Source organism: Thermobia domestica, chromosome 5 (genome assembly GCF_964235325.1).
Source record: "Thermobia domestica chromosome 5, izTheDome1.hap1.1, whole genome shotgun sequence".
Taxonomy (NCBI): domain Eukaryota; kingdom Metazoa; phylum Arthropoda; class Insecta; order Zygentoma; family Lepismatidae; genus Thermobia; species Thermobia domestica.
The window spans coordinates 11,663,588-11,688,273 of NC_137458.1; the positions used below are offsets into that span (position 1 = coordinate 11,663,588).

General features: G+C 37.0%; 1 protein-coding gene across 37 annotated transcripts in view; it reads left to right on the forward strand.

Annotated features, from left to right (window-relative positions):
- LOC145685718 (CUGBP Elav-like family member 1-A) overlaps nt 1–24,686 on the forward strand; it is a 925,590-nt gene that overhangs the window by 613,520 nt on the left and 287,384 nt on the right. For all 37 annotated transcript variants that reach the window (XR_014131470.1, XM_081758172.1, XM_081758190.1 and 34 more), the window contains exon 4: nt 8,908–8,956. Coding sequence is in view for 36 of the 37 variants with exons in the window: in XM_081758172.1 (XP_081614298.1) it covers nt 8,908–8,956 (49 nt within the window). In the remaining variant the exon portion in view is untranslated. The remainder of the gene's footprint in view (nt 1–8,907; nt 8,957–24,686) is intronic.

Consider the following 24,686-nt stretch of genomic DNA (forward strand, 5'->3'; position numbering starts at 1 on the left):
TCATTTTTTTACAGAAAATTGAGAAAAAGGTAAAAGTCGTTGATTTATTGATAGAGATGGAGAAAAGATGAGACTCGAATATTTTTGCGAAACAAGAGACGAGACTTTGGTAATTCTCATGTTTCGTCTCGCGTCCATCCCTATTCATAAACTGTTTGGTCCTTTCAAAATGGCATCACAGTAGTATTTCTCCTCCCACTGAGAACGTACAACGAGGGTGCGACCTCTTTGCTATGTGCGCCCTTCATCCATCTAGACCTAAACATCGAGATAGCGACCGCGACTTAAACCTCGAGCTCGATCGCGAGGTATCTTCGGTATGTCTTTATCCTTAGATGGGTGAAGCAGGAATTCATTAAGAAATAAATGTTGCGTTAGGTTTGTAGAAAAATGCATGCGCTTGTGTAACTATAAGTATGAAGCTTTCGTTCCGGTGCAATGCTCGTAGGATGTCTCAAGAAAACTAGGCTACTAGTTCTGTTTTCGACCGGAAAGTTCCATTGTGACGAAATGAAGAGCGCCAGAGAAAAGAAATCAGTTTTAGAAATGCTCTGAATTCGAAGTCTGTTAGAAGCTTAAAATCAATTACGTAAGTCTCTTCGATTTCTTTGTTCCTTTGTGAATCGATAATTATACGGTACACTGTTAAAAACATACATTAATAAATTGCATGCTACTTGTACATCCAGTCTAATTTTTAATGAGCTTGGTACACGAACGAACATTCCTTGATCCGTTTACCTTATGTTCGTCCATCCGAAAGACAAGAAAAAAAAAATCTCAACTACTTGATGGATCATTACCGGTATCAGGTTTGGCCAGGATGCAGTGACGTATCTAAGGGGGTGGGCAAACTGGCCTTGTGCCCCGGGCGCCGGATTAGGGGTGAAAAAGAGGGCAAATACACACACACACACACATTATATATATATATATATATATATATATATATATATATATATATATATATATATATATATATATATATATTACTAGAAGGCAAGAAAAGGAGTTTCTGCAAATTAAAGATCATAAAAGAAATTATCTCTGAAACTTAACAGGATAACAACGACTCGCTGATCTTAGGATCATTTCCATAGAGCATAATTTAACTTCAAAGCTATCTTTTGAAGACCCCGCAAAGTTAAACTTTAGTTCTAGATTTTTGAGTTTTCATTTAACTTGCATCGATTTCATTTAACTTACTTTCATTAACTTACATCGTTTTGTAAAATATCTGAATATAATACATTTTATCCTTGGTGCGTACTTCCTTCACAGCACAGTCCTTAAATTCACTTGTGCTTAGATGGTTATTATGCGCGCTTTCGGCCCGGGAAACTCGCGTTCTATTCTCGATGAGAGTTCATGTGATTCAGATCCCCGTCTCATATAGCCACAGTGCTGGAATGGACGCTAAAATCCAATTAAATAACAGTCAAAAGCAAAATTTCCTTTTTGATATTGTATTTGAAGAATAAATCTTCAAAAATACATGTTCTGTGCAGTGGGTCAAGATTTGAGATCAGTTGGTCGTGGGTCGATAGGACGTGACCCACTGCGATCCATCATCCACTTGGACCCACTCGAACCCACCGACCCACTCTGCTCAGTGCATTGTAGAGAACATCTTCTGACAACTGGTGAATTTGTCTACAATTTCCTTTCAAGGCTTCCATTTTTCTTCCGTTTTCATTTGTTTCTATTTACTTACCTGAGATGAGTATATCTTTGTAAGTAAAAAAGAGCTTCAGACACTGTTGGATAATGATATTTGTAATTGTAATAATAGCAATAGGACTTACTACTTGGCCTTCGTGTCAGTCGAGTTCTACACTCCTTCCTCCCTCCCCTTCTTTACGTTGACATACTTTAGCTTGAAATGAGACTTTCAAATTTCATGCTATTTTCCACTGAAAACTATCTGTAATTCAACAAGGAAATAATTATATATGATAATTAAATTTAAATTCATCGTAATAATGGCTCACGACAAACATTTTACCATTTTATATCGTGAACATCAGATCCACCGATATTGTAACAGATTTGTGCTTGAGCGATTGACTGTAGAAATTCAAACTCTGACTAGTGACAATTTCACAGCCTTGTTTTATTATAAGTGTAAACTCTTTAGTCAGTAGAGAGGAGAACGTGGATCATGGATCAGACTTGATGACGATGGGTTTTCGTGGCTGGTAGGTCAAAGTAAGTCAGTGGGTCGTGAGTCAGAGTGGGTAACAGTGGGTGATGGGTCAAGTTTTCATTGACCTACGCTATCTCTGGGTGGGTCAGTGAAGGTAGGTCGTGGGTCAGAGTGGGTCTTGATGGGTGGTGGGTCAGTAAGTCGTGGATCAAGTTTCATTGACCCACGCCATCGCTGGTTCTGTGAACAATACGAACGTAATGAGCATTAACGGTAAATTTTCTTTATGCATCAGTTTATAAGTGGCCTGTTATTACTCGGCATGTTAAAGAAAATAGCATGAAATAAACATTTGAAGTGAATAGTTAGATAAATAATTAGCTATTAGTAGTTACAGGTGTGTGTGATTAATTATTATTTATCAATACTTCCACCATTGGAGTCCTCGGAGGTATCTACCTCAGAAACAGATTAATTTCCGCTGTCAGGAATTTAAGTTGAAATCTAATGTACCAACCGATCCTAATTCTCCCCAGGACCGCCCAGGAGGGTCCACCGGGTCCGGACAGTCTCTAAAATACATTTACATACTTTCTCAACAAAATACGTGTTTAACAAGGAAATGAGTGATGTAACATGAAAATTTGTTCTTACGCTTTATCTGTACTCTTTCTCTTATAAAAACAAGCTAGTTCTTTCATTTTTTCTGAAAATATAGATGGAAGTTTTTAACAATTACTTATCGTCTTTTCGGGTGTAAAATAATACCCATTCAATACTACATATACGTAGTGGCTTGTAGTATTTCCGTCCGCTCATAAATTTTGGATTCCTCCCAAAAATTCTGGTGCGCGCTTGATTCGCATAATAATTTTGAATGCTGAATATAAACATAAAGACTGTGTATTATATTCACGTAAATATGACAATAGGACCACGAAGACAACTTGTCGTTCGCTGATCAGAGTTTTAAAATCACCTTGTATTTTCGTACTTTTTTTGACGATTAGCATCAACTGACTGGTATGATAGCGCGGTAAACTGGAGATAGCAAGTTGTCTCTTATCGCGGGTTCGAATGTCGGTCATGGATGTTATATACAGGGTGGCCGAAAAGTAGGGCTACACTCCTGCATTGATCAAGTATAACATTCTAGTTTATGGGTTTATTTGTTTCGACTCTTCCGAGTTTAAGAGCCTGCCTTACTAAAAATAATGCAAAATTTACCGTTTTTCTTGTGCTTGTTTATTCATAAGTGAAAAGAGATAATGATATGGAACTTACCACAATAATAGATAATGTTGTTCTACAACAGAAAATATGAACCTCAAGAATTTTCAATGTGGCCATCCATAGAAATTACAGTGTTGCCAGAATAACAATTTCCCCAAAATCTAAGTTAAGGCAGCGACTAGAGGAAACAATCTCAGCTGCACTTGGTTACGTATTGTATTGTGTTGTTTTGGTTTGCTGTGAACTACTTTTTAAATAGCATTATAATTTAGTTGTAATAAGTGTATATTAAAACTATTTTGTTTATTACAAACTAAAAAAAGTAGTTCACAGGAAACCAAAACATGATACGTAATCAAATGCAGTTGAGTTCGTTCCTCTAGTCGCTGCCTTGACTTAGATTTTAGGGAAATTGTTATTCTGGCAACACTGTAATTTCTATGGATGGCAACACTGAAAATTCTTCAGGTTCATATTTTCTGTTGTAGAACAACATTATCTATTATTGTGGTAAGTTCCATATGATTATCTCCTTTTACTTATGAAAAACAAGCAAAAGAAAAATTGTAAATCTGGTGTTATTTTGAGTAAGGCAGGCTAGTACAAAAATACTAAGAACAAATAATAAAGAAACTAAATCTATCTGATGGATAACAATAAGAAATGATATATAAAATGCAATGAGCTGATTAGTACAGTACTGTATACCTACTTTTATGCCACCCTGTGTATTGTCTTTTAACGACTTATTGCATTATAACTAGTTACAGTGATGCCAACCAGGAGCCTTACAAAATCCCGTCTTGAAATGCAGAGATTACCACTTCGCTCTTAAATTTCCCACTCGCTGTACAAATTACAAACTTTTCAAAATTTATAAAATATGCAGAACGAAAGTAATGCTTATCACTTACTTTCTTCAATAGTTGAGTGAATTCGTAAATTCCGATATTCTAAACTCCTTAATTTTTGTTCTTAATTAAAAGGGACATTCTTGAAGTTGATGATGAAAACAACTACAATTTGTTGTTAGAATTTAATATTTCCGTCACGCTTTTGTGCCATAATCTTCCTATTGAATGTAGTAAAACTAAGTAAACTTCATTCTTCAGTTATTTCGTGTAGGGCCTGTTAGAAAATGGTTGTTTATGGTTTAGTAATTTTACTTTCTTCCATCCATTCTTAATTTTCAACTCCAGAGTACAGTTTACGTTCCTTGGTGCTTGTGTTTGGAGATTCACAAGTTTCTGCATTAAGAAAAAAACAAAACTTTTACACTAATATGCACTTTACGACGACAGAATTTGACAATTAGCACAGATTTCACGTTTATTCATGCATTAACCATTACTTTCCTCTAATAGAGAATTTTCGTTGGCGTTGATGAAATAAATACGTGAAAAATTCCATATATGCTGCCAATTTTGACGAAAATACCATTTATCCCTATTCGAAAAATTAATATTTTAAAAGAAATCCTACAAAATGGGATTTTCCCGACGGATTGGCATCACTGATTACTTGTATTTCTCAAACCCTAGCACGCTAGCGACATCTCTCGGCATGAGATAGAAGAAACCGCAACTAACGACAACTACTAGCATGAATATGAACTATTAGGAGCATGATTGTCAGAATTAGGCGTTTGTATTCACAATAAGGATTTATTTCGAGTTGGTGCTGTATCACCGGACATTTTTTTTAGAAATTTACCGGGTGAACTGGAGTTTTTTTTTTTTTTTCTGAAGAAGACTGAGTGAAAATCAGGTGAGGGCAATAGTGCAAGTTAAGAAAGTTTTCGTTTTAGGCTGCTTTTCATGTGAGTGGCACTGTTTGTGAGGGTGGAAGGGACTATTTGGGGGAGAGGTACACATAATATGATTTAGTGGCGGGAAAGGCAATGTGGAAATGACGCGTTTATGTCAAAATTGCGACGTATACTGTTTTGTAAAATTATACAAAAATAACGAGCGTCAGTTGTTGAAATTGGGTGAAAGATACGGTGTACTGTTTACAAGTGCAGCGTTACTAGTGGGAAACCAGCCAAAACCCACTTGTTTTCACTACCCTCGCTCACGCGCATACCCACCGCCGCTGTCGTGCGAGCCTACTAGTTTCACCCTTTTCTGACTGGGCTAGATAGCATTCGTGCTTTTTAGTGGCCAGTTAGCACTAGTTGGTTTGTGTTCTGTGCATTGTAACATTAAAATCATACATGCGAATGCCGTACGTACGCTCAAATAGTAATTTTCTATTCCAAATTGTAAAAGTTTACACGCCTCTGTTTTGAGGTTACTGGCTTGTAAATGAACCTAACCTAGCCTAATATAAGATAACGTAATGTAATTTACGCAAATGTAGTATATTTTGGTACTTTTTCGATTTTCGTGTGGTCTTTTTTTTTCTTGCCTCTTTTTAGCCGCATAAAATAGAAACATGAGAAATAAATAAATAAATAAATTAAATAAATAAATAAATTTTAGAGCAGCATCAACTTTAATAACAATAAGGCTTGAGCAATTTCCGTTAATGTAATAACCGTAACTCAACAGAAGCCACTGTTAATTGCATCTCATGTTTTTCTCGTTACAAATCCAGCGAATTTAAACAACCGTACTGAATGCTTTTGCTGTTTCATTGAATGAAAAAGTAAAACAAAACGTTGTGCTATCCTTCTCTCTTTGACGCAAAATTGTTGCGCCACTGGTGAAAAAGACGTCAATACGAAGCACTTGTTTACATTACAAATTCAATTACTCTACAATTTCTCCGAGCGCGTGGTTGGACGTACTGTGCAGAGGAAACTGGTGATTATTGTTGTTATTATTATTACTACTACTGGATGTAGCGAAACGCGACTCAGCCATTCAATAAGTAATTCACAAAGTTTCCAACAGATGGCAGGAGTGATCAGTCAGTGAACATATCCGATCAGCGCTACCACATGAAAGTATTGGCGTTCGTTCGAACCATAATTGACGTATTCTATATTGCATATTTCAAATCAAATATTCGTGAATTCCTAAATAATTCACTATCAAAATCCAGGCGACTGCTAGTCTATTTGGCCTTTAAAAACACTCGTGTAAATAAAGAATCGGAAAACTTGTCACAGTACAGGAAATGGACTGCCTTCAGCGTCGGGAAGGTGAGGTGGGGCGGTGTGTGGAGTATTTGCCTCTGGAATTCTATATTTCACCAGCGTTAGTCCGTAGTTTCGTAGATAATTTGTTTGTTTCAAATAAATTCTTATTCCTGACTTTCCCGCAAAACTCCAGTGATTCCATTGTGCAAAGTCATTTTCCGTTTCCCTCTATAAACTTTTAACTAGGTTCGCCAACTCGCCTGTGTTTTATTGGCATACCTCAAGGGCCCCGATTTCTCTAACATTGTGGAGGGGGGGGGGGGATTCACATACGTGTTTACAGACAAGGGTCTAAGAAGGCATATATGAGGATTTTAAGACAAATTGAATTCAAATTATGCCAAATATTGTATATTCATGAAAAATACATATAACAGTAAAACATACATATTTATAAAAATACATTGCATTGGCGTCCCTCCCTCCAGGATCGGTATCCTTGGCATACCGATATTTTCGTCAAGCTCGATTATATATATATATATATATATATATATATATATATATATATATCAAGGTTTTTAAAATAGTTATTATTAAATCTATTTTGAAGATTATGAGCTAGGAGTGGTAGTTTCATTTTTCAGAATTGCCATACCTAGATTCTCCGCTGCTCCCAAATCAAAGTTCTTATGTGTTAATAATTCTACTGTGTTTTCTATTTGTGATAATTTTTACATTTATGACCATTGCAAGGAATATATATACTTTGATTCTATGATTTATAGCTTTTTCTGGAAAAAATTTAGTTTATTTTCATTTATTTATCGCATAATCAATAATTGTGCATTGAATTTTACTCTTCGATCATTGCTTCTCTATCGTGCAGGATAAATTCTGAAGTAATATCACTGTTAATTTTCCATGTACGGTATTTTATTAGATCCTTTTATTTATTTATTTATACAGGATCCGTACAATGTTTTTATTTATCATACAAGCATTTCAACCAGTTTTATATTCCCAGCGTCTTTCGCTAAATTCTTAACGAGTCAACAGCATTTGTCAGCATTTTTTTGTTACTATATATATATATATATATATATATATATATATATATATATATATATATATATATATATATATATATATATATATATATATATATTTTAATGAGCACGTTTTGAAAATCATAGTATCCTGCAGGATCGATCTGTATAATGTGTCAATTTCTTACGATTGTGTGATACATCAATAATCTTTACATTTTTCCCCTTGTTTTTGGATAACATAATATGTGAAAAAATTGCAGAAGAAATCTTAATCAATAGCATAGAGGAGAGTAAGGGTTCGAACTATGATCTTTGTGGAACTCCAGATTCAAGTAATTGAATATATTCAACCAATTTAAATCTTTCAAGTTTTTTTTAATAAGTGTCTTTGCCTTATTATTGTTGTAAAGGTTTACAACCAAATCCCACTGCAGTAAAGTAGTATTGCTAGGTATCATGGACGTCCATATGGACGGGGGCAAGAGGAGCGTTCGCCCCTCCTCTTTTTGATATCTAAGATATTTTACTTAGAAAAAGATTCAAAGAAAACAAGAGTAAGTTAATAAAACAAGTAGCTATTTACTTTAATTTGTTTGTTGCTAGTTGTGCACTGAATTTTACTCTTCCATCAATCTTATAATTGATTTGATTTAATTTAGCATCCCTTTCAGGAGCGAGGCTATGTGACTTGGATCTATAGCTTAAGAGCCTCACATACTAAAAATAATACAAAATTTACAATTTTTCTTTTGCTTGTGCTTTATAAGTGAAAGGACATAATGAAATGCAACTTACCACAATCATAGATAATATTATTCTACAATAAAAAATTTGAACCTGAAGACTTTTCAGTGTTGCCAGAATAACATTCCCCCCTCCCCCAAATCTAAGGTTCAGGCAGCGACCAGAGGAACGAACTCAACTATATTTGAGTACGTATCATGTTATCTTGGAATCTTGTGAAATACTTTTTAAATAACATTATCATTTAATTTTAATAACTGTATGTTAAGACTATTTTGTTTACTACAAACTAAATACAACTATTATTTAAACAATAGTTCACAGGATACCAAAACAACATGATACGTAATCATAAGTTAGATTTTGGGGGAAATGTTATTCTGGCAACACTGTAATTTCTATGGATGGCAACACTGAAAATTCTTCATATTTCTGTTGTAAAAATAACATTATCTCCGGTTGTGGTAAATTGCATTTCATTATCTCCTTTCACTTATGAATAAACAAGCAAAAGGAAAATGATAAAGTTTGTAAGGCAGGTTTTTAATAAATAATGTGTAATGGCATTTTATTTGAATAAACTAAGTTGCAATAACATTTTTTTTAAAAAATAAAACTTACATTATTATCTTTTTGTTTATTCACAGATGCACCACCCGATCCAAATGAAACCTGCAGATAGTGAGAATAGGAACGGTGAGTACTTAAAAAAAAAAAAAAAAAAGTAATTTACCATATACAGGGTGTTTTAAAAGAAAAGTACCGGTGAACGGAACTCGAAACTTAGTTCTTGACAAATAGTAATAAAGAAACTAGTTGATTATTTATCTCAGTGCTTGAATTACTAAATTGTACAATACAGACGGAAAATCACCTATTTTGTTATTTGCTTTCATCATCCTGTATATTCATGTAGCTATTTAACTGTACTAACGGTATTCTATTCTTTCAAGACCTTTTTCTGAAGTTCATGATTGATATACGGTGAATGTTCATTCCAGGACTGACTGACTTATGTCCTCGTTAACTGATTTAGCGTCATCGGTGAATGGTTTTCATTGTAAGTAGAGAGGACACCAGTCGGTGAATTGTTCTCGTTGAAAGTAGATCGGATACCGATTTAAAACTTCAAGTGTGCGACCTTTGCAACTTAAGTTATTTAGCACTTACAAATGCGTGGCTGTAAATAGCAAATGTTCTTTTTTTTCCGTAAGTGATGTCGGTGACGTATTTCTGGACTAGTTTATTTCTAGAAAATGCTACCTGCTTTACATTGCAGTAAAACTCGTATTGAACAGAAACTTACTTCTCACGTAACCATTTTACGGTTGGGGAAACTAAAGTGTAATATGGAGATTAAATATTCTTCTGTTTGAGTGAAATTGATTGTACTCTAAAAATGGCAAGTGTTGTGACGAATATAGCTTCTTGATGCTGTCAGAAGAGTGTCTTATGTCCTAACGTGCACAATTAAACGTGTGTACATGTAACAATACCATATTTACTTACTTTCTGTTTATATTGTGGCTGTAATTCTTATTGTTAAGGAGGGGGGCGCGGTGGCTCAGTGTCGCGGTGGCGTTCACCTCCGGTGCGTGGGGTCCCTGGTTCGATCCCAGCTCGCGCCGTGTGGACTTTGTGGTGAACAAACACCGTGCTCTTGGGTTTTCTCGGGGTTCTACCGTTTCCTCCCACTTTCTTCATTCTACCATTTCACTCATCTCTCATCATCACCGTCTCCTTTAGCCTAACTGGCATAACCGTGGGACGTAAAACAAAGATTTCATTACATTCCATTTCTTATTGTTAAGGAGTTTCCAAAACCTTATATATTTAGTCTGCCCGTCAAACGAACCTGAAGAGCTACTTGATGGTTCACCATCAATTTTGGGCCAGGGTGTACAGCGTCAAAAGTTAAGAATCCAATTCTTTGTTAGAGGTGATGTTCAAACCGGAAGTTGCAGAAATCAACCATTTCCGGTTTTAAAGTTTATTACTGTAGTGTATAAATGGTGATATATATAGCGACAAATTGTTTGCTGCAATGAACCAAGCGTCACGAGAATACATTTAGTCTACATCCTTAACTCTACTAAAACCGGAAGTGACAAAGATCCAGTACAACTTCCGGTTTGAATGTTGATCTTACATAAAGCACAAACAATAAGAGATAGTGAAAAACTGTTTGTTGGGAAGGATTTAACGTTCTAAGGATGTTTTTTTTATCTATCAAACCTCTGTTCAGACTGAAAGTAGCAGAAATCAAAACTTGTGGGTTTAATTTTGATCGCAATAGAGTAGAAAAAGGTAATCGCTCGCTAGAAGCTGTTTTCTGTAATTAAGCGTTTTCTAGAATATACCTTCCATTCCATATCCACTCTAATCTCTTTACTGAAAAACCGAAAGTAGCAGAAGTGTACTACCACACCCTTGTTCAAGATTAAGTGAGAAGATATCACGCTATACAAACCAAACTCCTTCACGCGGTGCACATGTGACATTACCATGAGGAGACATTAACAATATCCTGACTCGATGACTGAAAAGGACCCTCCTACCTGACCATACACACTAGGGTGGGCCGAAAAAAAATATGCAAAATTGTTTTGTTTAAGTTGTAATATCGCGAAAAAGTTGCGAATCGGGAACGCTAAAGGGTAGTTAAAAAAAAGAGAGAGAAATAAAATCGGTTTATACCTTCCGGTTGCGCACGTGCTCTAGTTTGCCGAATTTGGAAAAAAAAATCACATTTTTTATGATACTTTTATTTCTTTCTTAAAACTTTCCAATATTTAAATGTAATAGCTGTAGTCTAACGATTTTATTCCCCCTTCTTCTGTTTAGTCTCCGTAATTCGCAAGTTTGACTTGAGAACTTTGCCCTACTACACACTTGATATCCTGTCATTCTGATAGGCAGTGGCGTATTTAGGGGGGAAGGCTTCCGGGCTTAAGCCCCCCCTCCGAAATCTTACTTTCTAAAGTATATGAAATATCTTGCTGACTTTTCACATTGTCAGGCAAAGCCACCCGAAAGTTAGCAAAGCCCCGCCGAAACAAAATCGTAAATACGCCACTACTGATAGGACTGTTTGAGTACTTGCCAGGCCGGTAGCCAGCTCAAAAATGTAGATTGGGCCCGGTAGAACTTACGGGGGCCCGGCCCTGCCTAAACCCCCCTGTGTATACGGACCTAATATTTGCTGCTGCGAGAGTACCAATTATTTTACTCTCTAAACAACAATATTTATGCGATGGACAAAATAGCGTATGCTAGAAATCTTTACATTCTTCCAGGGTGGTAAACAGGTTATGATGATAAAACAGTGAAATCAAAATATTAAATATCCCAGCTCATTTCAGTGGAAAAAATAATTCCCCGTATAAATCAGTGGAATGAAAGAAAAAAAAAAGGCCAATTTTCAACAGCGTTAAGATCTGATTAGATCAGTTTTTGAAGCGAACTGATTTGAAACGAAGGTTGGTTTTCTTATATGTATATTTATATGCCGTCCCTCATCTCCGGTTCCCCTTTCTCCGTCGATGTAGGTCTCTCAATTCCAAAAACTGAGGAAAATGTCTGTGTTTGTGTCTTTAAGAGGCTGGGAAGCCCAAAGTTAGAAGTGTTCTTGTAAGACCATCTGCTGCCGTTCGGCCTCTCGTGTTTTCTCAACAGTCTGACGAGGAACTTGGCAGAACGACCTTCTTCCGTTTTTGAAACGCATTAGTTAGACGGGAGGTATTAGGCGGCAAAAGGAATAAAGTTCTTCTCTTTTTAAAGTTATATTTTTTATCATTAAGCGGTTAAGACTGTCGCGGCTGCAAGTTCAGCACAAATACTTAAGCTTTTTGGTGGTGTTGAAGACCCGCGTATGGGGCCCGAAGTGGCTCAGTGATAAGAGCCTTGGTTTGATCGCAGCTCGCGCCACGTGAACTTTGTGGTGGACAAACAGTATGCGTGGGTTTCCTCGGTTTTCCCGTGCTCTCCCGCTTTATTCATTTCACCATTTCTCATCATCACAGTCTCTTTTAGCCTACCAAGCATAATCGTGGGTGCAGCGTTTTCGAAGGCGCTTCAACAACACTCGACTCTCTCTAAAGAATATTTATCGAAAGCGATCAACTCTGTGATTCGTGATAGGTTGCAACGGGTTTTGGAGAGATTTTCATACCACCTTGATGATGTCCGTGCTGTAAGGAGTGGCCATATTGAACACTTGCAGGGCAGGAAATAAAACTTGATCAGTTGAATACTTGTGATTTCGTTGGAAGATTCAAGTACAAGAGCTGGATAAGAAGTAATGCCAAAATTCTTCTATACACATTACATTCCTTTAATGTAATCGTGCCTTCCATCTTTTATCACTTTATGTCACACGTGTAGAGGGCGTCTTACATCGTCAGCACGTCAGTGTTTGTCGATGTCCCGCAGGAACCGCCACATGACACAGATAATGGCTTCCCTTGTGTCGTAGTGTTTTCTGCGAAGTAATTCCTTCATTTCAGCGAAAACGTCGTCACGAAGTCTCTGAAAACATTTGTACACCCATGTGCCACTTTAATGTTGATCCACGCGCGTTGTTAGTCTTTCAGAAATCTATTATTATGACGCTTTCACTGTCCTTATCTTTACGGCACTGCCGCTTTTGACTGAATAACTCACACTCGTTACTACTCGCCACACTTCATCGCCTCACATTCCCTTATCAGCTACAATCGTTACTATTCGCCACACTTCATCGCCTCACATTCCCTTATCAGCTACAATCGTTACTATTCGCCACACTTCATCGCCTCACATTCCCTAATCAGCTACAATCGTTACTATTCACCACACTTCATCGCCTCACATTTCCTTATCAGCTACGGAAATCTTCTAGTACTAAGACACAGCGCTCGTTCGGACGTAAGAAGTTTCGCCACCGTTTTTTCTCTAATCTATGTACTTTTCCTTAATAAAATATTGCTTCCTGAAATGGGATCATTCTTGGTAAATAATCCTATATATAATATACAACTACACAGGAGCAGATCGAAAGAGAACGAAGCAGGGTAGGGTTGTCACCCATTCAAGTTTTGTCGGGATAGTCTCGATTTCGGAGAACATGGCCCGCTTCCCGACGTGACTTCAAAACGTTCCTTTGTAATGTTTATGTTTATTGATGAAGTTGGTGTGTTATTGGAATTAAGTTTGGATATTATTATACAAAGCCTTCAAAACACACAGGAAACTTCACAATTGCGTTCTGTGGGCATGTATTTAAGTACATAACATATAGGCTATGTACAGTACTATTTGAATTGACCATTTTTTATATGATATAGGCTAAGGCATAGTTGATTTAAATTCTCTTGCTTTCCTTCTTTCAGTTAGATATCTATAATTCGCTCTTCACAAGCAAGACTTATTGCATTATGATGAAAAGAGAATCGTTTGCACTTTCCGCCCGCCCCCCCCCCTGCCATTAGCTACATAAAGTGTCCCTATATTTTGCTTCGGACATGTGGTTACCCTAGAATAAGGTAGCTTCCGTTAAGTTTAAATTTACACTATTAAAATAGCATTGATGGCACTTCCATTATATTTGCACATACATCGTATATATATAGACTATACATAGAAGAACACTGCAAAGGCCTTGTGATGAATCGTAGTGCAGCAGTAGTAGTGCAAAAATTCTTCAAAGGCCTTCACATTGGTTTTGGAGCTTAGATTTCCAAGTAGTGTTGTGAAAAGGGAGAGTTCTCGACTGAAGGACATTTCTGGATCCATCAATACAGAGCAAAATAGGAACACCCCGTTTCACCCCCTCCTCTCCGCCGTTCTGTGGTTCGGAGATATTTCTGTCCTTTTCCCATCCACTATACACGAACAAGTTAAGCTTTTCAGGAGTTGACGAGTGTTAGACCATAGAGAGACTCTAACGTCCATCCATACAGCTTAATTACGCCTACGTCATCATCGCATTTTCCATTACCCAGATTACCCAGAAGAATCACGTGACGAGAGGAGTACCCCAGGGTTTTCTACTGTCTCCCTTGCTTTCGTTTTATGCAGCAGCAATCTAATTGAATGGCTATTTTCCTTTCCTCTCTTTTCGTGTCATTTTCTTCTACTCACGCATGCTACGACATGTTTTAACATTTGCATTCTTCTGGTTTATAATTTCGAGTTCTTACAGTGGTTTAGAATATGCTTAAAATTTGAATAATTTCATCTTCGAATAAATGTCCAAACAATACACACACATTTTTTTCGATTTACAAATAATTACTTGAATAACGCACAATTGTACGAGTAATTAACATAATTTAACTTTAAAGTAGTTAATAAAGAAAGAATTCAACTTTTTTAAACTTTGCAATTATTAAAGTGAGGTATAATTCTGCGAATAATTATTCGAGTAACGTACAATTGTGCGAATCATTACCCGAGTAACGTACAATTTTGGGAATAATGATTGACGTAACGTACAATTGTGTGAATAATGATTCGAGTAACGTACACTTGTGAAATGATTGTTGAAATAATGAAACGGTTGTTCGTAATTCGAGTAATAACTATTTATATAACGAAAAATTGTATTTAGATATAATTCAAGAAGCAGACAATTCCTCGATATATTTTTTAAAATGAAATAAGGAAGTAGTGTACGAATAATGGTTTAAACAGATAATAGTTGTACGAACATAGAATAATTAGAAAACTAGTTTTGAGCCAGTCCTACTGATTTACGGATTGAGGTAGTATAGGCAATATAGTAAATTTATTACAATACATATTTTTAACGCTTTTGAGTTCAAAGCAGACTAGTGTAAATACTTGTTTTGAGTTCACAGTTACTTTCTTTTTTCTTTAGCTAACATTTGTATGGCCGAAAAATGTAATGAAATTCTAGTGTACTAGCCCCTACAATATAGACTTAATACGAGGTGTGATCAAAAACTACGGTGAATAATTTTATTAGAAATAAAGTAATAATTTAATCTTCTTCGAAGTACTGTCCTTGACTAGCAATGCACTTATCCCAATGTTGAAGCCATGACTGGAAGCATTTCTTGAAGGCTTCTTTGAGAAGGGCATTCAGCTGCTCTGTTGTGGCCCTCTCAATGACATGAATAGTTTCCTTTAAGCACAGTTTTAATTTTTGGGAAGAGCCAGAAGTGGCATGGTATTAAATCTGGTGAGCAAAGCGGGTGTGAACAGACAGGAACACGTTTTCTGGCCAAAAACTCGCGGATCAAAAGCAAGGTGTGTGGCACGGCACGTTTTCGTGAAGAAGGAACCCATTTGCCCATTTAATGGACAGTTAAAATGCTTTTCATGGGCCCATACAAGATCTTTAGTTCTTCGGAAAGCTCTCGAATAGCCATTCGCCTGTTTAAACAAATCATTTGTGCCAATTTTTGCACGTTTTCATTTGCTTTTGACGTCGAAGGACGTCTCGAACGTTGCTAATTTTCAACCGAGTCCTTGTCGCTTTGGAATCGCTCATACCACTTGTAAAGAGTCTGCAATGCCACCCCATTCATCGCCATACACTGATTTTGACAGTTCGTGAGCTTCTTCGGCACATTTTTTGCAGCTTAGAACAAAATTTAATGTTGGTATTTGACAGACACTCTTAACACGTCCTCTCTGTTCTGCCTCTGGAAGCCAACTAACTTGTCACAACTCGTTCAAACTCTACACTGACTGTAGCAAAGGTTTAGGCTACCGGGCTTACTAGTTGAAGCGGATAAAGCATCGGTAGACGACACTGTGCAACCTACGTTCACTGTACTTTTTGATCACACGTTGTAGATACTATAATATGGTGTTTATATATATATAACCCGAAGATATACTGTGCAAAAGAAAAAGTCAATATCCACTTGTTTTCTGCTATATTATTATTATTATTATTATTATTATTATTATTATTATTATTATTATTATTTTGCTTTTTCTCATTCGTGTTCGTACATTCTACATCCTCCTCCTTCTTTTTCTCATTTTTGTTATAATTGTGCAAAATTATTGCAGTGCTTCCAGGGGAATAATTGTATAACACACAAATGTAAAGTAAAGTAAACTAGGCAGAAGGTTCATAGTTGCCTTGTAATGCAAGACATTAGGTTCAATTTCGTTTGCATAGGGGGCCACAGTGGCTTAGTGGCAGAGCGCTTACCTCTGGTGCGTGAGGTCCCTGGTTCGATCCCCGGCGAAGTAAGTTTGTGGTGAACAACATCGTGCTCGTGGGTTTTCACTCCCGTTTCTTTCCTCTTTCTTATTCCACGAATTCTTACATCATCATTCACTTGCTTTAATCATGGTTTCCCTTAGCATAACATGCTTAATTGTAGGACGTTAAACTCAAAGATTTCTTTTTTCTTTAAGAGTGGCTCAGTGGTAGAGTGTTCACCTCTGGTACATGGGATCCATGATTCGATTCCATCTCGCGTCAAGTAAACTTTGTGGTGGACAAACACCGTATTCGCGGGTTTTCTCGGGATTCTTCCACTTTATTCATTCCAACATTTCATTCGTTTCTCATGAACATCCGTCTTCTTTAGCCTCGCCAGCATAATCCTAGGACGTAAAACTGAAATATTTAATTTCTTTTCATTTTCGTTTTTTCAATTTCGTTTGCAAGGGCATTAGTTGTCAATCTATTTTACCTTCGTGCTAAGTATAAGGTTATAAATATAATAAGATTTATAAAAATATATAGATATGAGTTTAATAACTCTTTTAGTAGCCAGGCTATTGTGGTCTAAAACCGTTCCTTGATACAAATACCCTTTATTAAGGATGAAACCTAGAACCACGCTTGTACACACACACACACACACACACACACACACACACACACACACATACATACATACATACATATATATATAAGAATACATTTTAACCGTTTAGCCATAAAGGGTGTACAATTTTTGTTTTTGGCCCATTGACATTATTAAGAAGGCAAAGTACGACATTGCTTAAAACATGCTACGTTCTAGGCATTAAGAAGGTCATCCAACCCAAATGGCCACGCTATGCTGTGCAAGACCGAGTCATCTCCCATAATTCTACACACATGTAGTGTATGTAATGTATTCTCTTCATACAATGAAGACACTCTTTGGTATTCTTCAGTCGTACGCATACGCACACTCTCTATTCAAACGCAGCGTCTTGTGTATATTTGCTAGTACTTTAGTGCGTATGCACACCGAACTAATAATGTAATTATAAACTGTGTGTGTTTTGTATAGATTATGTTCACAACATAGATACGCTTTGAGAAAAAACTAACGGAATGCCACTGGCACAAAGTGTCTGATTGTGCTTTTTATGCTAAATTGATAGTGGTGAATCCAATATAACTAGTTTTAAACTTATCTATACATTTTTTGCTTCTTCCGGTTTCAGTCGAGCAATGAAAATGTGAAGATCAAAACTTCACCCTTGAAGCACTGAAACTATATACTAGGAATGGCCAAAATTTTCCGGAATCCGGATTCCTGAAAATTTATTTTCCGGGATCGGAAATATCACGTTCCGGAATTCGGAAAAATTCCGGATTTTTTCTCAATTCTCGAATTACTCTAAATTCCGGATGTTTTCCGACATCGGGATTTTTTTGATTTCCGGATGTTTTCCGACACCGGGATTTTTTTTTAAATTCCGGAATTTTTCTGAATTTATTTTCCGGATTCCGGAAAGTAAAAATTCCGAAATAGGAACTTGAAATGGATCTCTATCATTACCAGTTTCAATAGAGTGAGAAAGAGGGGAAATGGGGTATATTCTTGGGATCGGTATCATAAATCAATGTCTCTCTCTCTCTCTCTTTTACCTTTATATCTATGATATATGTAGACGGTCATAGCCGTTCTCTAAGATTATTGAATTTTAGTATCCTTTTCAGTACCGATCAAAGATGGAGTGGATTAGTGGGTCATGGGTCAAGATTTGTGAGTGGGTCGTGGGTCACCAGGACGTGACCTACTGCGACCCACCATCTACAGTGACCCACTCTAACCCATTACTACCCACTTTGCTCTGTGCATTGCAGACAGCATCATCTGAATACTAGTGAAATTTTCTACGTTTTACTTTCAAGGTCTCCATTTTTTTTCTTTTTTTCATTTGTTTTTATTTACTTATCCGAGATTAGTATATCGAAGTGAAGAAAGAACTTCAGGCACTTTTGGATATTCATATTTCTCCGACGCGCTAGATAGATAGGACCCATGACCCACTAGGACTAACTACTTGGCTTTCGAGAGACAGTCGAAATTAACTTTTTTGACTTTACGTTGGATTACTTGACCTTGAATTGCATCCTATTTTCCACTGAAAAGTATCTGTAATTCAACAAGGAAATAATTATATATCATTGAAATTCATCGTAATATTGCCCATGACAAACACTTTACCATTTTATTTTATATCGTAAAGGTCAGATCCATCGTTATTGTAAGAGCGATTGACCGTAGAAATTCCAACTCTGATTAGTGATAATTTCATAGCCTTGTTTTATTACAAGTATAAACTTTTTAAACAGTGGAGAGGGGGTCGTGGATCATGGGTCAGGGTAGATGACGATGGGTTTCGGTGGTGGTGGGTCAGAGTGGGTCACTGTGGGCAGTTGGTTCCTAGTGGGTCATGAATCACGCTGGGTGGTGGTCAGTGGATCAAATTTTCATTGACCCGCGCCATCTCTGGCACCGACGTTATGACACACGAACCTACGGTTTAAGATTAAATCTAAACTATTATAACGTATTCAAATTTCAGTATTCTTTCGCCGCGAATCGAACCCGAAACCACGTATACCATAGGCGCGCGCGGTACCCAATAGACCAGTGGGGAAGACCTGTTCTGTAAGATTTTCCTCACTTACACATAGGGTAGTTTTGGAACTCTAAAACATGCCATTAAGACATTAATAGCTACTTATGACAAGAAAAATGTACTACTAACTTGTTCGTTTGCTCGATAACATGAAATTTGAACGTTATGATGACGAACGCACAGTAACGTTGTATAACATTAAATTTATTTTTAAAAGTACGTCCATAAATAATCGGAAGTTTACTTGTGCATTAGCAGCAATATTATGTGTATGCACTTGCGTACCACATCCGTTCGGATAAACAACACACCTGAAACGGCGCAGTCCCGTCTCCAAGTTTCCTTGCTGGGGAATTCGATGCATGTTGGCAGCCAAACAGATATGAAGATGCTGCCAAAAGCGTTAGTCCATCAGGAAACGGGAGGGATAGAGAAGATGGTTAAACGATTTTTTAAATTTTTTTTTCTGGACATTTTGGTCAGATAAGATTTGCGGATATATATCGCTCCCTTCCTTCTTGACTTCTTTCGCGTCAGAGTGCAAAAAACATCTCATTCATTGCATGTCAGCTCCTAAACAAGTTCTTTCATATCTTTCTTCACATTCTTTCTTCATTTTTTTTTTGTTTTTTTTTCTTTAATTGCCAAGTTTTGTTTTACGTCATTTGGCAACGGTTTCTAATTTCGTGTGATCTTCATCATTTTAAAATGACCTGCGGAACAGACAGTTTGCCTATGACGATGATGATTCATGGCTTTCATCTTATTCTTTATAGTTACTCATGACGGATTAATCAAGACTGCTGATATACCTTTATAACATTCCTAAAGCATGATTTCTTTCAGCCCTCTTCTCTTGTTTAGTGCTTAGCGCGTGTGGCCTCTTCTCTCGGATTCGAGCCTCGGTGGAAGAACTTTGATCCACAGTAGTTAAAATCTCACTTTAAAATGTAGGTTTCATCCTATTTAGGGCCCTCCCCTGCTGGCGAAGGACATTAATAAAGGTCAGCAGACAATCACTGATTTCTTGCGTTTCTATTGGTTGGAATTTGGGTTCGTTTTCAGCGCCGGATACTGTATGAGACGTGGACTTACAGTATAAAGTGGAAACCGAAACCACATTAATGAGTTTAAATTTTAAGAGGACTAATCACTGCGAAATTAAAATACCGCTAATTTTTTAGTCATTATGTGATATCTTCAAATAGATAAAAGATAATCGAAATGTGGAACAAGACCTGGCTAGATGGTATTATTTTGCATGAGATACCGTTATCACAAGTCACCTGGTAGCTTTCCGTTTGCAGCCATTTATAAACGCGAAAATAAATGCCGATTTTCTGAACGGCGGGAAATCGCAAACAGATAAGTGAGTCATGATAACGGATTCTAAAATACAGATATGAGTTGTGTTCAAAAAGTATCGAACCCCTTTTTTTTCCTGCGTAAACCAATGAAGCACGGGTCCTTTCTTCACGGTAGATGTAGAGAGGGGACTCATGTCCAGTCGTGTTTTTTTTTTTTCCCGCTCACAGAAAAGGTCAGTCACTGGCAGTCGACCAACGAGTGAAGACGTGTAGTGAGCGATCGTGGGATTTCAGTTTTTTTTCTTTCTTTCTTTTTCTTTTTTTTTTGTAAAATGACAGAAAAACTTGAGCAGTGATATTGCACCAAATTTTGCCAAAAGCCTGGCGTTACCCAAGCGGAAACCATTTCATCGGATCGGTCAATTTAATTTTGAACAAGAATTTGGGCATGAGGAGAGTGTCCGCAATATTTGATTAGGCTTTCATCGCAAAACGTATTCCTATGTGTCGTCAGGCTCCCTACTCACCCGACATGGCTCCATGTGACTTTTGGTTATTTCCCAAGCTGAAAATGCCACTAAAAAGGACCGATTTAAGTCAAGAGACGACATCATGCGGAATGCGATGGAATGATTGTTCGTCATTCCAAAACCTGCTCACCAGAAGTGCTTCCTGCAACGGCGGAAGCGCTGGAAGAAGTGTGTGCATTAGTAAAGAGACTAATTTGAAGGGGATTTGGGATTTCCAAATCAATAAATATATTTTTGCCAATCAAAAGATTCGATACTCTTTGAATACACCTCGCATATAACTATAATAATTGCAGGCCCCATTTTCACCCTTACCTTGCCGAATTTATATTTTAAAAAACGCTCCTTCCTCCACAAATTGTATGTCCTATCCAAATTTTAACTTTCTAGCTTCAATAATTGGGCGCGTGCGTTGATCAGTCAACCTTCAGAATTTCTTCTTTTATACGGGCTTCTAATACAATTTCCAAACCTTTCCTTGTAGCCAAACGCTTTTTCAGACCAGCCACCCTGAATGAGGTATTCCTCATTGACACCAGACCAGTGGCATATTTACGATTTTGTTTCGGGGGAGGACTTTGCTAACTTTCGGAAGGGGGGCTTTGCCTGAAAATGTGAAAATTCTGCAAGATATTTCATATACTTTACTATAGTAAGTAAGATTTCGTGGGGGCTTAAGCCCGGAAGGCCCCCTCTAAATACGCCACTGTACCAGACAAATGCCGGGGTGGTACCTAATTACGGGTCCCAGGCCGCTTCCTTTCTTCCCCAATCCTTTCTTCCTTCCCTTTCCCCGGATAGTGTGCTCGCCGAGGGACGTCATCCCTCAAAAACGTGAAAAGCTAAATGGCCTTAGATGCCGAAAGCCCAGAAATCTAAATCCTAAATCCAAAACCTGTCCTTAATGACATATCATGGGGTTGCATTAGTCTTCTAGTCGCGTTCTTTAGGTACAAGGAATAAGTTACAGAAATGCTTGCTTTGTACACGAAACATGTTTCGCTAGGGCAGAATACTTGTGACAACGATGATACTAAAAACCACTATACTGTATAAGCAACAACACCAACATAAAGTTTATAAAACAACACTTTAGTCTGATTTCTTATCGAAATTTAGAAAACTGTCGTCTGCACGAGTTTCGAAAAACAGGAAATGTTGTTGAGCAAAATTAACAACACAAAAAGGACAAATGTTTTTCTTTTCAAGTAGAATTAATTGTAATTGAATTGTTCATTTTCTGGTTGATTTTTCTGTTGTCACACTTATAAGAGTAAATATCAATTAAAACTGAGCCAATCGGGAACCACACAGCGGCTATTTTCGGAACAAATGTCAAACGCAGTTTTGTCGTCAATCGTTTTGTTGCTTGTTTGTGGCGCCAAATCTTAAGATAAAAAAAAAAAAGTGTCGTCACATAGTATCAGTCTTTTACAATTTACAGTGAACATCAAGAAAAAATAGCAATTGAGACAGATAATGTATACAAAATACTATTAAGACACAAAATATTAACAGATAATATTAAAATATTCTGTATTCAGAGGAGCCCAATCTTTCACTTATTGAATTATATTGAAGTACTTTTTTTTTATTTTTTCTTCGAATTCGTTGTATAATGCAAATTCATTTTGACAAAGCAGATAGAAGAATGGGAGATAAATGACGTAATTAAAATTCCAGGTGATTTTGAAGAAACCAGACAAGCAATTACCTACATACAATAAATCAGTGAACTAAGATTACATAGGCATAAGCGTAACTAGATCTTCAGTCCTCCCACTCCCTAGAATGCCTTCCGACCACAGGTTGAAACTGAGATTGTTGAAAGGTGTTCTCCTATCTTGCTGAATCCCATCTCGCCTAACGATTTATGAGCCACTGATGTCTCCAAGATAAGAATGTCCGCCATTTTAGGCGAGATGGGAATTTCCATCTTGCCTAATCTCATCTCGCCTAAAATGGCGGAGAAAAACAGAAACCGGTTTTTTGAGAAAACCGAAAAACCGGTCTTTGTACCCACCACTAGTTTCTCATATTCTTTTAAAAATCTTCGATGATAATATTACAAGGACAAAAACAGAGTAGCCATACAATATTCACAATGACAAGAACTCCGTCGTGGATACCAGTGGTAGAGCGCTTGCCTCTGTGTGGGGTCCCTGGTTCGATCCCACACATTCTCATTCCATTAAAGGGAATAATCGTGAGACGTTAAACTGAAAGATTTCATTTCATTTTATTCCTTCCCTTTTCTAAAGCCCTCATACTGTTGTTTTTAGTTTTACTTATGTATATTTAAAAGAACAATATCATTTGCCTTCTATATTCTTCACAAAAAGAAAAAAAACTTAAAAATACCTATATACAATACCACGTTTAATGCCTAAAATGCATTAATTGTAACATTGAGAAAAATAATTTAGGTGTACGAGCCGTGTACGGAACGGATTGATACGTAACTGGAGGCAGAGTTTCTTCCAGACATATTTTTTGGGGCACTGCTCCCCCCCGGAGGTCTGAGAGTGCCCCCGGAGCGGACCAAAATAATACATCTATGATATAATAATAAATAGTATAGTACCAGCAGTGCCCCTTCCCCCGGAATATTTTTTCTGAAAGAACGACTGACCGGAGGGTCTAGAATACTGTGGTGGTGCACGCGTTCATTACCTGTACCAACATGGTGCTAGTAAACACGTAAAAAAAAAAAAAAAAAAATAGTCATTAATACAATACAGCATTTTCAAAAAGTCAGTTAAGATTATATTTGTGTAGAGATCCAATAAATTTGGCTACATTACCCGATGGCCCCCAGATTGTTCATCTGCACGGAGTGATATAAATAATGGAAAGCAAAGATTTTTCGTTTCTTCCTCGTGAAAATCCTTAATAATATCCCCCTCACACACACCTGTTAGTGCCTCTTTATAAAACTAGGAGATGATGCGATATCTTTGTAGACATTTTCTTCTTACCGCTGATGAAAGAAATCTTGCGTCACCATGGAGAGGTTGCAATATTAGTTTTTGCTCTTTGAGGTTCCAGTTTCATCTCTCTTGTTCTGCGAAGAATGAAGAAGATACACTAAGCACCGATGCTATATCTTGTTAACGTTTCCATGCCAACGTGTATTGAAAACTCCAGCTACAGAAATAAACTCGGTTCCATGTTGTCTTCCTTCTTTCGTCAGTTCTCTCTAACCCAAGTCTACCAATGACTGGTTCTTTTTTCTTTTCCTTTTTTTCTTTCTTTCTTTTCGTCTTCTCTCACTTCATCCAGTCTTTTGGAGCAGAAATTTCGTATCGCCCGGGTGATGGGCTTACAGTACTGCAAACTTCACTGGTTTAGTTCTAAACTTTGTATTTCACATTTTAAGAAACACATTCCAACGAACAATACAGAGTGGCCCAAAAGAAAGTATATAGTCCCGTACTGATCAGCTCACTGTATTATATATATATTTTTTATTGTTATCAAACAGGTATACCTAGTTTCTTTATTTGTTCTTAATATCTTTTTACTTATAACTTAAGCCCGAAACAGTCGAAGCAAATCAATCCATAAACTAGAATGGTATACTTGATCAATGCAGGGGTGTATATCTAGTTTTGGGCCACCCTGTAGTATCTAATGTTTTTGTCGGGTATTGCCGTAACTAGGATATTTTGGTAGACTGGGGGCCATGGCTCTTTACTACTAATATGTTTAATATGTTACTAATAATATGATACTAATTATGTTACTGAATGT